Source organism: Accipiter gentilis, chromosome 4, assembly GCF_929443795.1.
Source record: "Accipiter gentilis chromosome 4, bAccGen1.1, whole genome shotgun sequence".
In the NCBI taxonomy this organism is placed as follows: Eukaryota; Metazoa; Chordata; class Aves; order Accipitriformes; family Accipitridae; genus Astur; species Astur gentilis.
The window spans coordinates 36,783,986-36,796,769 of record NC_064883.1 but is presented as its reverse complement, the minus strand read 5'-3'; the positions used below and the strand labels follow the sequence as shown (position 1 = coordinate 36,796,769).

At 42.8% G+C, this 12,784-nt stretch overlaps 1 protein-coding gene across 1 annotated transcript in view; it reads right to left on the bottom strand.

The window, feature by feature from the left end:
• The window catches only part of VIPR2 (vasoactive intestinal peptide receptor 2), a 61,276-nt gene extending 49,173 nt beyond the window's left edge, over positions 1-12,103 (bottom strand). Inside the window, exons 1-2 of the mRNA XM_049798264.1 lie at positions 11,914-12,103; positions 8,622-8,724 (exon numbers count right to left, since the gene is read on the bottom strand). Coding sequence (XP_049654221.1) covers positions 8,622-8,724; positions 11,914-11,964 — 154 coding nt within the window. The 5' untranslated portion in view covers positions 11,965-12,103. The remainder of the gene's footprint in view (positions 1-8,621; positions 8,725-11,913) is intronic.
• Positions 12,104-12,784: the final 681 nt, after the last annotated feature.

Genomic DNA, 12,784 nt, shown 5'->3' with positions numbered 1-12,784 from the left:
GAAAATAGGCCTAATTAATTGCTCCCAACAATTGCCTATTTCTCCTCAGTGACTACAGAGAAGCCTACAGTGCTATAAATACACTGTTGGAAAATGAAGGTGCAATAAATGCTGTTAAATGTGTCTCTGCACATAGAATATCTAACTTGATCAAGCTTGATATTCTCCTCTCTACTCACCTACTCCCTACTACCCTTTGCCCAGCCATTAATTCATTCAGTGTCAGGACTTCTGGACTGTCATCCATCACTGCTGCATTTCATAACATCATTATATACACTCTTATTCTCTGGAGGTTTTACCCATCTCCCACGTATATAAGCCTGTTTCCTACTGTCTCCAAAAGATATTAATCAAGCAAGACAAAAACATTTTTATTTTTAGCTTTAAATAAGGTTTTAAGTTTTAGTTCTAGTAATGATTTTACCAATAATTCTATAGAAAATAACTCACAAATAAAATTTAAATTGCTCCAGTGTTTACTTCATGTCTGCAATACTCTTTATTTATCATATTTTAAAAAATATTCTGAGTACCCAAAAGTATTCTAATGTACATTTTTATCCTTTTATGTTCATTAATGGATTTAGTCTCTATGTTTGCATTCTGCTTCAATAAATTCTCAAGCCTGGAATGTCTTTGCCCTTTCACGCCGATATGAATACATATAAAACCAGTCCAGCTCTTTATCTGTCTAACTCCTCAACTTTTTCTGTGCATCTCTACTGCTATACTCTTTACATTCTTCTTTACCTATTGATAAAGCTAGCAAAGGGAAAAAAAAGAAAGAAAGAAAAAAAAGGTTCTTCACCCCTATTTCTGTGGTGTCTAGAAGAACGCTCCTGCACCCTACATATAACAATCTATTTTCAACCTCTTCATTTGCATCACTTATTTCTCTGGTCTGTCATTTGCAGCGTATGCAAGGAAACAATCAATCTTGCCAGAAAACCTTTGCTCAATGACTTGCTCAAAAGTGTGTCACTCCTTTACTGCTCTTCCCTCCTGTTCCTCCAGGTGATATTGCAGATGCTATTCTTAGCTAGTTTCAATGAGATCACTTTATTAGAATGTTTGGTCTTTAATGCTTATGATGCATTTGCAGATACTTCATAATGAAAGGAAACATAACAGACTATAAACTACACTTTGTCTCTCATTTTTTTCAGCTTACCTAAGTATTGCCACCACATTCATCACATTGCTGAGATCCAGCCTTTGAGCAACAAGTTTGCTTACCTACGTGTGCTTCTTCATCTATAAAAATGTGTAACACACTGGGTTTGTACTGCAGTTTTGTATATACATATTTTATCCACATATTAACCACTAGGTGGCACTTTGCATTTGGATTTTAAAAACTGCCAATTCAAAGAGAGGTTTAGCATTTTTTAAACCGTCTAGGCATGCATGATACATGAAACAAAGAGAGAGTGCCTTGAAAATCAGCCAGAAAGTTGTCAGCTAGTCTCGGGTTTACATTTCAAACAGGGTAACATTTTGATTTTTGTACTTAACTTGACAAAGCTGAAGCAATCTCACCTCTTATGGGCAATGTTTTCTAGACTGTAGGTCTGAACGCCACATCATGTAATTTAGGCTGCAGGAGCATTTATGAACATATACGGACTGCAATTCTTTCTGTATTTTCACACAAGTAATAGGAAAGAAAGGAAAAGGAGGGGCTAGGGAAATAGCAAGCTAGCAAACGGGAAGCAAAGCAGACACACAGCAGAACTGCTTAACGTGGTTAACAGGATTAAGACAGTAGCAAAAATGCTGTTACTTCAAGATACGTCGCTAAAGTTATTTGCTGCCTACTTTTGTCAGGACCCTGAGTGCACTAATAGGCCTTAACGGCCCTGACGAGCCTCACACCCCTGCCCAGGGTCCCATCTAAGCTCAGGTCTGGGCCTTCAGCGATGCTGTGTGTGCACCTGACTTCAGCTTCATCACAGCAGTGCCCGTGCCCACCTCTACCCGGGCCCCGACCCACCACCATGGCCCTGCCTGGCCATCCCGGGGCTGTGTCCGACCCTGGTTCCCTGCACCAGGCCAGATCCTGACCCCACACCTGCAGGCTCATGTCCCCAGCCATCCCTACCCCAGGGAGGTTCCCGATGCCGCCCAGGGCTGCCCTCCGGCTGCCTTGGCTGGGGGTGGGACGGGATCGGCCTGCCAGGCCCTGCCTGCCCAGGGGCCCCCAAACCCTCTCCCCAAGGAGCTGACAGTCTGCCATCATGTGAAAATGGAAACACCGGCTGCAAAATGGTCACGAAGCGGCTCCAATATGCTCATGTTGAACCGAAGCACTGATGTGAAATTGTGCAGTGTATGCAAGCCCTGATTATTCAGAAATACTGAGGAAATGCGTATGTAAACTTTTTTAATTACCCGTCAACAAAAACTACACAGCAAGTAGAATTTTGGAAATCTACAGTATACATCAGATTTAACTAGCTAAACAGAATGACGAAAGCAATAGAGTTTATCGCATATTCACCTAAAATGTTTGCAGTTTATAGGTTTTCAAAAGCCAGTCGTATTAGCAGGAATGGCAAAAATACTGAGCTTTCTAGGGGATTACTGGCTTTTCCAAATGAATCATTTCAGAAGAAATGCCTTATTTCCCTTCTGAATAATAGTTTCCCATCAGATAATCAAAAATCTATAGGCCAATTTTATATTTTAATGTAATTTACGTATTTTTAGGGTTCTGTAAGGAAATATGAAGTTGCCAGCTAAAAACTTGGAAGAAAACCCTCTGAAAAAGAAGGGTGAATACATTGCCATCCAAATTTTCCACGACGTAAATCCTGCTTTCCAATTACTCCAAATGTTCTTTGAACACAAGAGCATTTGTTTTTTTTATGACTGGACAGCACTCTAATCATACCATAAGAACACCATTTTCTATTATACTGCAAAGATATTCATGGATGTATGGTCAAAGTTGTAAGAGGTACCTTCATCTTTGTGTTGCCCCAATGTAGACACACTGTACATTCTTCAAAAAATACCAATAAATATCAATCTCCCCATCTTCATATAAACCCCACCACAAGATATTAAAAGTCTCTTTAAAGTATTAGGACCATATACTTCTGTTAGTTTGGATTATGTCTACCCATGTGCTATTTGTTGTATTAGCTGGAGCTTTTTTAGTGTTTTGGTATTCAAGATTGCTTTCTTGTGGTATTTGAACTTTGGATGTCATGGAGAGCAGACTGCCATGGCCACAGCTGTCTTTATCAGGACTCAAGTGCAAAACTATGCAGGGCAGTATTTCTTTCAGAATCTTCTGAAAAACACAATAAATTCACTTATTTATAATTTCACTTTCCTTTTTCAGGGCTCCAAATGCCATTTATTAATGTCTACTGCTGAATTTCTATTTATGTTTTGGGGGGGTGGAAATTTCAGACCTTCAAAATTGTAGAATGTATCTGTGGCCACATCTTGCCTCTCTTCTTTCCAAAAAAGTTTGTTATTGTCACTCTTAGTAACCTTTATTATGTGAGATTTTTGAATAAGGCTGACCAGGACATTTTCTTGGTCTTCACCATTTATTTCCTGTTGGTTAATTTTCAGTAGGCAACTCCTTTCATTCAAGGTTCTTTCTCACCTATCACTCAGCCTCCTCACAAGATGAGCCAGCTCTGCCTCTCTTCTGCCCTCAAATAATTAAATATGGCTTCCACAAAGCCCAGACAGTCATAAGGATGATCAGTTTTATGTGGTGTCATTAATGATGACACTTCAATTAACGGAAGCCAAAACAAACAAACATTCAAAGCAGCCCCTTCAGCTCCCCTCATAAGAAAATGTGTGAACCAGAAAGTAGCAATATGCCTGTACTACAGCTAGAAAAACAGCAGCACAGAGGTTCAAGAAAGCTAAAGTTGTCCTCTCAAGAGCTACTGGTGCTGCATGAAATGAAGTTCCATGATGCAACCATCTCATTTAATTCTACTTTTAATGCTACCTCAGATAACTCTAAGCAACACTGCAGTCTGAACTACTGACTCATTTTACAGAGAAAATAGCTGCAACCCGCCCCCCCCCCACCCCCCCCCAAAAAACCTGATGGAAGACCTTGATAAGCTTGGGAGGATTAAGAAAGGGGGAACCTTGAGCAGATTCCTTTTCATGTAGCAAAAGAAAGGCCTCATCTGGCTTTGTGTAAGTCTCCTGTTTACTGATGGGGAGGAGAGAGTGATCATTAGGTGGGCTTAGTTATAGCCACAGTCAGGCCTTTTGAGCGACAGAGAGAGGTGTGTGTGTCTGTCTATGTGTGGGTTTGGAATGCAAAATAGGCACCTTTCTTACTGGAGAAATAACCTTAACAGCTTAACCTTAACCTTACTTTAAATTTATGAATAAGTAAGAGTATCATTTTGGTAATCCTGTCTGTTTTAATTTCCCATTACTAGCTGCATTATAAAGCCTCTCTGAGAGGTTTATGAAATTCCTTCCAAAGCCATTTCTCTTTCCGTCTACATCCCTTCCTCAAAGTTAAGATGTTGTATCTAAAATTAAAAATGTTGTCTGGCATATGGGTCTCACAAAAACACATTTTGGAAAGCAAGAGCTGAAAAGACTCATTTAACTGTGCAGCCACTCAGTCCAAAATGAGTAAAAAACCCCTAGACTTCATTTTTTCATTATGAAATCTTTTTAGAACTTTTTGTTGTAGAACCCTGTTATAAAGTCTACTGACTGAGTTTTAACATTTTTTATTTCACTTTTCATTTACAGGTGAACAGAAATGTGTCAATTTGTTTATAAGGAAAAATTCTAAATACTGAGCAAAGACAGAAATTTGCAGTGAGCCAATTTTCATGTATTTTCAATCACTTTTATTGGGAGCTTTCTACTTTTTGTAAGACAAGCCATGGGTAGTAAATAAAAAATAAGTTAGTCATTTTCCATATGGACCTCAAAATCTGTAGCTATTATGAGCTACATAGAGTGCAATTTATCTGCCCTCCAACAATAAGTGCCCCCCAAAAATTGTCTCTTGGGCTTCCAGCTAAGGTGCATCCATACCTCAGATGTCAAATTATACGAAGAAAGAAGAAAACAAATGCAGACAGAATCTAATGCAGTATCATAAAATAAACAACTAGATTTGCTAGAGAGCACTATAGAGAGGAAGGCACTGCCACAGATCTTTGGAGAGTGACTTTCCTCCCTAAATGGAGTGTAATGCTCTCCACTAATGGATGAGTATGTGCTAATGCCTGAAAATCCCCCAATGGGTGCAAAGCATGAGGTCTGGATGTCAAACAGTTTGATGTTGGCAAATAAGCAGAATTTAGACAAACTGGGTCCTGTGGTTTTCATATATCCTTAGCATTGTTCAAAGGATATTTACACTGTATTTATACAGTGCTTCCTTGCAAAACACACCATTGCTTTATTAAGCCATGAAGTAAGCAAGTCCTTCATAGACTTCATGGTCAGTGATTTTAGGTGCACTACAAAAACTACTCAGTGAAATTCTTCTGCCCATGTTATGAGGCAGCATAGGTAAGATGACTATAAGATCCCTTTTTTTTTATGTAAAAAAAAAAATACCACAATAATCTTTAAATCTTTCCTTTATGTCTCCTTAACTGGGAGCTGAGAAGTATTAGATATGGTAATCAATACATAATTGCCATCTAGGTCAAAGGAGAAACTGTCTGTCCCATAAAAACGGGATCCTTGAAAATTCAGTAGCTGTGCATGCCAGCCAAATTCTGCAGCATGTTACATAGAGGTGTGAAGGTTTCTCAGGTGCCCAAGAAGTTAATGAAAAAATTCCCACTGATTTTGATAATGGAGTCCCAAGCCTCCAGTGGCAAATCTCAGTGAAACTTTATTTCCAAATTCTAGACAGGTCCTTCACTAGATCTCATTACAGCTTTTGTTAGGCAGGTAGCACATACTAAAGTTAGAAAAGCATGACAAGAGCTGTATAACCATCTTTCCCATTCAGGAAAAAGTGAAATAGGATTTGTGAATTTATTGTAATGAATTATGTTTCAAATGTACTACAAATTTTAGGTGTGGAATTAGGCCTTGGACTAGTTCCAGCTTGCCAATTTTCATTAGTAATTCTTCTTTATCAGCAGTCAGAGTATCACTGTGACAATCTGAAAGTCTCTGCTCAAAACACCACTTCCATCTTTGTAAGAATACAGAGAGTTTATTAGGAAAATAAGGACATATAAAGAATGGGTATTTTTGGAAATGCAAATGCGTGTATTTAACACAGGCTCTTCCAAACAGGTTCTTGGTAAAGGTACCTATAACATGAAGCATAGGACAAATTTTCCTATAACATTAAGCATACAGTTTTTAAGAGTTCATTAGCACAGGGGCTTTATTCCAGTCTCCTACAAAATGGATGCTCCCTTAGTTTCAGCCAGGCATTCAATTAAATGTATAAATCCTTCCGCCGCTGTTTTATCACTACATGCAGGGCTGAATCAACACCATCAGACATACTGTCTCCTTCCAAGACATGAAGTTCTTGCACAGCAGTTTGCCTTCAGGAGGCACCCCTCTTCCAGTGAAAAGAGGATGTGAAGGAAATATTGACAGAAAACTTCATTATTCCCCTGGGGAACCCAAAATAAAACTGGTGTGCATCACAAGGATACCCTTGTAGCAGCCCAGCAACTGGATCACAGAAGTGGATCTTGAAGAAAGCTTGACTTTCAAAGCCATATAATAGCTAATAGCGAATTTATTAATTCAAGATTTAATTCATTAAGCTGAGCTAGCAGTTATTTCTCCATCTGGCTTCACACCAGTATTATTTATGTAACAGCCATCTCTCTTCACCACTCATATAAATAAAAAAATCTAACTGTAGATGAATTATTCCAGTAAGATTTTGCTTGGAGAGATATCCATGTAAATTACTCACTGTCATTGTAATTTTTCTAATTACTGATCTGGAATAATGAAAAGGAGAAATTACAGTAAAATACAAACTGCTGATGATCCTTTTAATTATATTATTGTATACAAATTGATATTAAGAGTATGCACTGAGGGAGTTACACATTTAAATCATGAAGAGAGGTGGAGAAAATGTCATGAGTTGGGACTTGTGTTTATGTTCAAAGGGCACTGCAGATGGCAGGTCCCTGAGGTACCATAATCATCTTCAGAGTGCATTCAAAACAGACAGAATATGAAAAACCAAATACACTATGTATCACCCAGTTCAGCCAAAGGAAAACAACTGCACTGCAAGAGCTGTAGTATTGCAAGGAGCCCAGTTATTCTGAGATGATACATACCTGGACTACCATATCAAAAGGCAGGACACCAATGACGCTTAGGGCTTTGTAGAACTACTTTGAAATTAAATATTTCCAGCCATGTAAAGATCATTTAACAACAGAAATGTAACGATTAGTTTTAGATGTAGCATTACTTTGTAAAAATCAAAATTGTATTTTGAACAGAAAAATGTCCGGTTACCTTTGTATCTAGAATTTATTTCCCCTTTATCTAAGTCGCACTGAAAGCCTGTCCTTCATTTCAGTACTTTACATGTTACCAGAGGAGTGCTGGGCAGAAAACGTATGCAAACGAAGCACTCCAAGAAGCACTTTTACCTTTTCACCAGCATGCGTGTAGAGACTGCTTTCTGCTCACAAGTTCTGGTACACCGTTTAGAAAAGGTAACTAATCATAAAACATTAACACCTTTGTCATTAAAAAATATATAAATTAATAAATACACACGTCCAACTTTCCTAAAAAGCCAAAAACTTTTAACCAAGTTCTGCCCTAGCTACTTTAATGTTACAGATTTGCTTTTTACTTGGCTGTCTGGATTTACCTGTCACCTTTGTATTTTGCTTGCTGAACAAATGGCTTTATCAGCGGCTCCAACTTACAAGAAAATGTCTTTTTTTCATAATCTTATGTTCTACTCACATGAAAATACAACAAGGAAATCTAGTAAAATCTAAAATTAAAAAAAAAATAAACTACATCTCCTTCTCCTTCTTTCGTCTATTAAATTACAATTAGCCATATCGGTATCTATATATTTATCTTTCTATGTAGAAAGAAAATAAAGTAACAGAGAGAATTTCGTTTTTGAATGTAACACTGCCCAGTTTTTCCTTTGCATGACTCTGTGGTACTCTGGGTGTGAATCTGATCTTCTATGTAAAACATCTTCTGCCTGGGAAACCCAGAGATCATTCCCACCAGTAGTACTTTACTTTCAACCATAGCTAGAGAGAGATGCTTGGATCCAAGGCTTTCAACTTTTCCTCAGACTTGTTCTTTCTGCTGGGCCTGCTATCACCAGCCTGCAGCTTCTCTGCCGGTCAGAAAACACTAGCAGCAACAGCTTAGAACATGAGAATGCATTTGCTCCCATCTACTGTCCCACCCAGCGTGTGCCTAGCATCTGGCACACCTCTCACAATATGCTTGCTGCAACTGTACCTTTAATGCAAAATCTGCACAAATTCTAAAATACATAAAATTATAAGCTCAGTACAAACAAACACGGCAACAGCAACCACAACAGCAAAGAAGGTAAAGGGAGAAAATCTTGAATACTCCAGCTGTCTCTACCTTACAGCTTATCTTTTTCTTACCTTTGTAGTCCACTGGCTTTGCATTCTTTAGAAGTTCCATGCACCTTGTTTCCTCCTTGTGAATCTCCAGCTGAAATCCACATTCTGGATGAACACCATTCACCTGTGTCAAATTAACAAACAGGCCTGGGTCTTGAAAGAGGAAGTAAAATGCTTTATGAAGGATGCAGCTACCAGTAATGAAAGCCACAACTTTAACTGGCACTGGTTTTGCCCAAGTATGTGCTAGGCATTTTACAGATACAGTCACTGCCCATTTTAGCTTCTCACACATTGGCTTTTCAAAACAAAATGTTAAAATAATCTACCAGAGCATTCCCTAGCTCCTTCCTGTAGCATTTCAAGGCCAGTTGTCATTTAAAAGAAAATATTTAACTTTCTAGTGCATTTACCAATATTGTGTCATGTGACTTTACCTCCAGAAAAACTGTGAGTTAAACTGAAGCAGGAAAGTAAGCACATTTGCTTTTTTTGCTTTTGTAGTAAGTTAGGAAGCTGAAAGTTTAATACGAATCCCTGAACATGAAAACTGATCAAACTGCATTCTCTTTGACACGGTGAATTTTGCTTTTCTTCCCTTTTCCACCATGTATATTTTATCTTCTGAAGGCCCCGGAGCATGATTATTTGATTCAAGCAAGTGCTACACAGGAAGAAAACCCCACTCCTTTAAAAATGAAAGCACTATTGCCTTTACTCATTTCTAGCCCTGCCCCCAGTTCCTTGGTTTTCAGAAAGGATAATTTATGTCCACAAGAAAAGACATGAATGTAGCAGTATTGGGGAGAGAAACAGGACACCAGGAAGTTGTACTGAAGTCAGTTGGATTCAGAGAGGCAGACAGAGCCTAACAGAGAAACATGCAGAGTCCATAAGAGACTGCATGGGAGAAATGACTGTAGTAGGTCACGAATGGGAAAGTAGGAAATGTCACTGGAGCTGAAGGGACAGTGAGATTAGCTCAAATGAAATAACGTCATGATGAAGTAAAAAGTGAATATGCAGTACTTCAGTCATCCTCACACTTGTAGTTACCAAGAAAAGGGTGGTGTCTCTCAAAGCTTCTCTCTTTTCTCTCTCTTACTTTTTTTTAAGAGACATTTAATAACAGAATCTGGTACTAATCTCTGATTAATGTGACAATAATTTTTTTTAAAATGGCAATACTTACTTAAATAAGTTGTGATCATGGACCCAGAACGTAGGACCCATAGTTAGGACTGAGAACCTGGTTATTGTGCAGTCTCCTTGTGGGCAAGTCTTGCCCATCTTTTTGGGCAGCTTTTAAAAATACAGCGTAATAGTCATAAGTGTAACAGCAGGAGCTGTTAAGAAAACTCACAAAAATCTGTCTCTTCTCCAAAAGTCTTATTTCACCATCTACAACATCAGAACCCTACTTCTCTTTCTCCATCTTTTCTCTATACTGACTATTGAAATTATGTTTTCAGGGCAGATTTTGTTTTTAAAGTTAATTGTACAGATCCTTAACAAAAATTAGGATTTCTAGCAGTTATAACAGAAAGTTCACCGTTATACTGAAAATATCTGTCTTTTGTTATGTATTATCTACTTTCCAGATAGCTCCCATGTAAAATAAAGCCCCATGTATACATGTTTTTAATTGCATCTTCCTTTCACATAACAGATTTTGAATATTATTTTTTTTCCAACTGCAAACATTCAGTACCTGAGAGTAGATCTGCTGCTCATCAAAAAGCGTTATAATTACTGGGTCTTGGAAAGGTAGGTTCCAGTAAACAGAAATGTTAACTAAATGAGGGATAAATCAAAGAAGCTACAGCAATTAAAAAACCTGCCGAATGAGTGACTTCTCTCATACTTCCGAAAGAACTCCAAGTTTCCCAGTATCAGTGATCTAATACCAAAGCTTACTTTGAAAACATAAATTTGTTAGTACCCAAAGGTGACACAACATTACTTTTCAAACGTGGGGCGCATGCCAAAGTGTAATGTGCTTTGTTCTAATACATACACCTGTTTCATTCAGATGTACTTCATCAAGCCAAAGAGATTCAGGGTTCAAGGCTATGTGGCTCTGACCACATCCTGAAACACATCAAGATCCCCAAAATGGATTTTGAGGGCGCTCACCACCTTTCCGGGCTGGTGCTCATCCATCTTTCCCTCTGCTTTACCAAGGGGAGGTTATCCTTTGTAACCACTGAAAACAGAACGGCGTGCGCCGTGTTGTGCATTGTCAAGGTACACAGCTGGAATCCAGCTGAGGAGTCTCGCTGTGTTTTTAGTGACTTCACAATTTTTAAGGCAGTTTGACTGGAAAAACGTTTCTTGTGACAAGCAGCTTACATTCACCTTCAGCATGGTTTCCCGACTTTTGGTGGAAATCATCCGTTATTTTAAATTCACAGCAATAAAAACCAGAAAGATTTAGAGGGCAGACCTTTTTATTCTTCGTAAATCATGTTTCCAGGAACGTTACAGACTTTACAAACAACTGAAGAAACGCTTAGAAAATATAAAGATGTTAAAAGCAGACGGCCCAAACTGGATGACTTTATATTCTGAGCGCTTTGTACGTTGTTATCCGGATGCACGTATTAAAAAGCAATTAATGACGCCCGTTTTTTTCTCCCACATTGCGATCGCCAGCGACCCTCTAGACCGTACCAGGGCAGCACTCCGTGAAAACTCTTCGCGAACTAGTGCTGGCTGCCGGGGAAAATAGCGGGGACCAAGGGACTGGGCGAGGAACGGCCCGGCGCCGGCCGCCGCAGCGCCGCTCCGCCGGGGATGGGGACGGGGACGGGGACGGGGACGGGGATGGGGCCGGGGCCCGGCCGGCGCTGCCCCGCCGGGGCGGAGCCGTCCCGGCCCCTCAGGAGCGCCCGGGGGTGCGGGGCGGCGGCGCCCCCCCGCCGCCTGCGCCTCCGGCCCGGCCCGCCGCTGCCCGTGCGGCCGGGGAGCGGCGGAGGGGAGCTGGGCCGGGGGTCCCGGCGGCGGCTGAGGCGCCCTCTCGCCTGCGCGATCCCCGCCCGGGGACAGGCGGTGAGCGCGGGCGGCGGAGAGTCACTCGTCTCCCGAAGTGAGTCTCCGTACCTGCTGCAGCCGCGGCTGGGCGCCCCCCGCTCCCGAGAACGGGGGAAAGCTGTGAGGGAACCGCCAGCCCGGGGGGGTCCGCACAGGCACCTCAGGGACGGGGGCGGCGGGCAGAGCCGCAGGGGTCGCCCCCTCCGCGGTCCGGAGAGGCGAGTTTTACCCTTCTCCCGGCGGCGCGGCCGGGGCCGGGGGTGAGCGCGGGGTGACTTACCGGCCCCAGGCTCCAGCAGAGCGAGAGGAGGAGGATCGGCAGGTTCCTCATGCCGGCCAAGTGCCGGGGCCGGCGGGCTCCGCCGCCCCGCGCCGCTCCGCGGGCCCCGTTCGAAGGCGGCGAGCCGGAGCCGGGTCCCGCCGCGGCACCATAGGGCCCGGGGGCCGCCGCCGCGCTGCCGGGGCGCCGAGCCGAGCACCCCCGGCCCCGCGGGCGGCCGCCGCCCTGCGGCCGTAGGCGGCTCCCGCACCTGCCCCCCGCCGCCTCCCTCCCGCCCCGCCGCTCCGGCGGCCGTCAGCTCCTGGCCCGACTGAGCCCCTGCCCGCCGCCGCCTCCCTGCGCTCAGCTCCTCCTCTAGACCCCGGCTCCCTTCCCGCCCGCTTCTCCTCAGCCCCTCTGCTCGGCTTCCTTTTCTCCTCCTCCCTCTCCCCGCCGCGGTTGCTCCCCCCCCGTGAGAGGTGCGAGTCGTTCCCCTCAGCCTCCTCCCGCCCATCCCGGCGCCCCGCAGGTGCTCCCCCGCCACCCCGGGCCGCTGCCGGCTTATGGGCGGCGTTTGCCCCGCTCTGCGTGCCTCGAGGTGCCGGGGAAGCCCCCTCCTTCATTACACACCCAGAGCCTGGGTGCCCGTCCCGAGAGCGTACCGGAGCCAGCGCTGGGATGCCTTTTGCCCGTGAAACTAACATTAAGGCAATCGAGCACGGTACCCCCAAGCCAGACGGACACGAAAACCCACACGCACAGATGTGGGGTAAGTGAAGTGATCCCTGGCAGGGTCAGTCTTATCATTGGGCAGATCGGCAACTATATTGCAAAATCGTCCGTCCGTCCCTCCGTCCCCCCCCCTCCCCGGCTGGTTTTTTTCGAGGTCTCG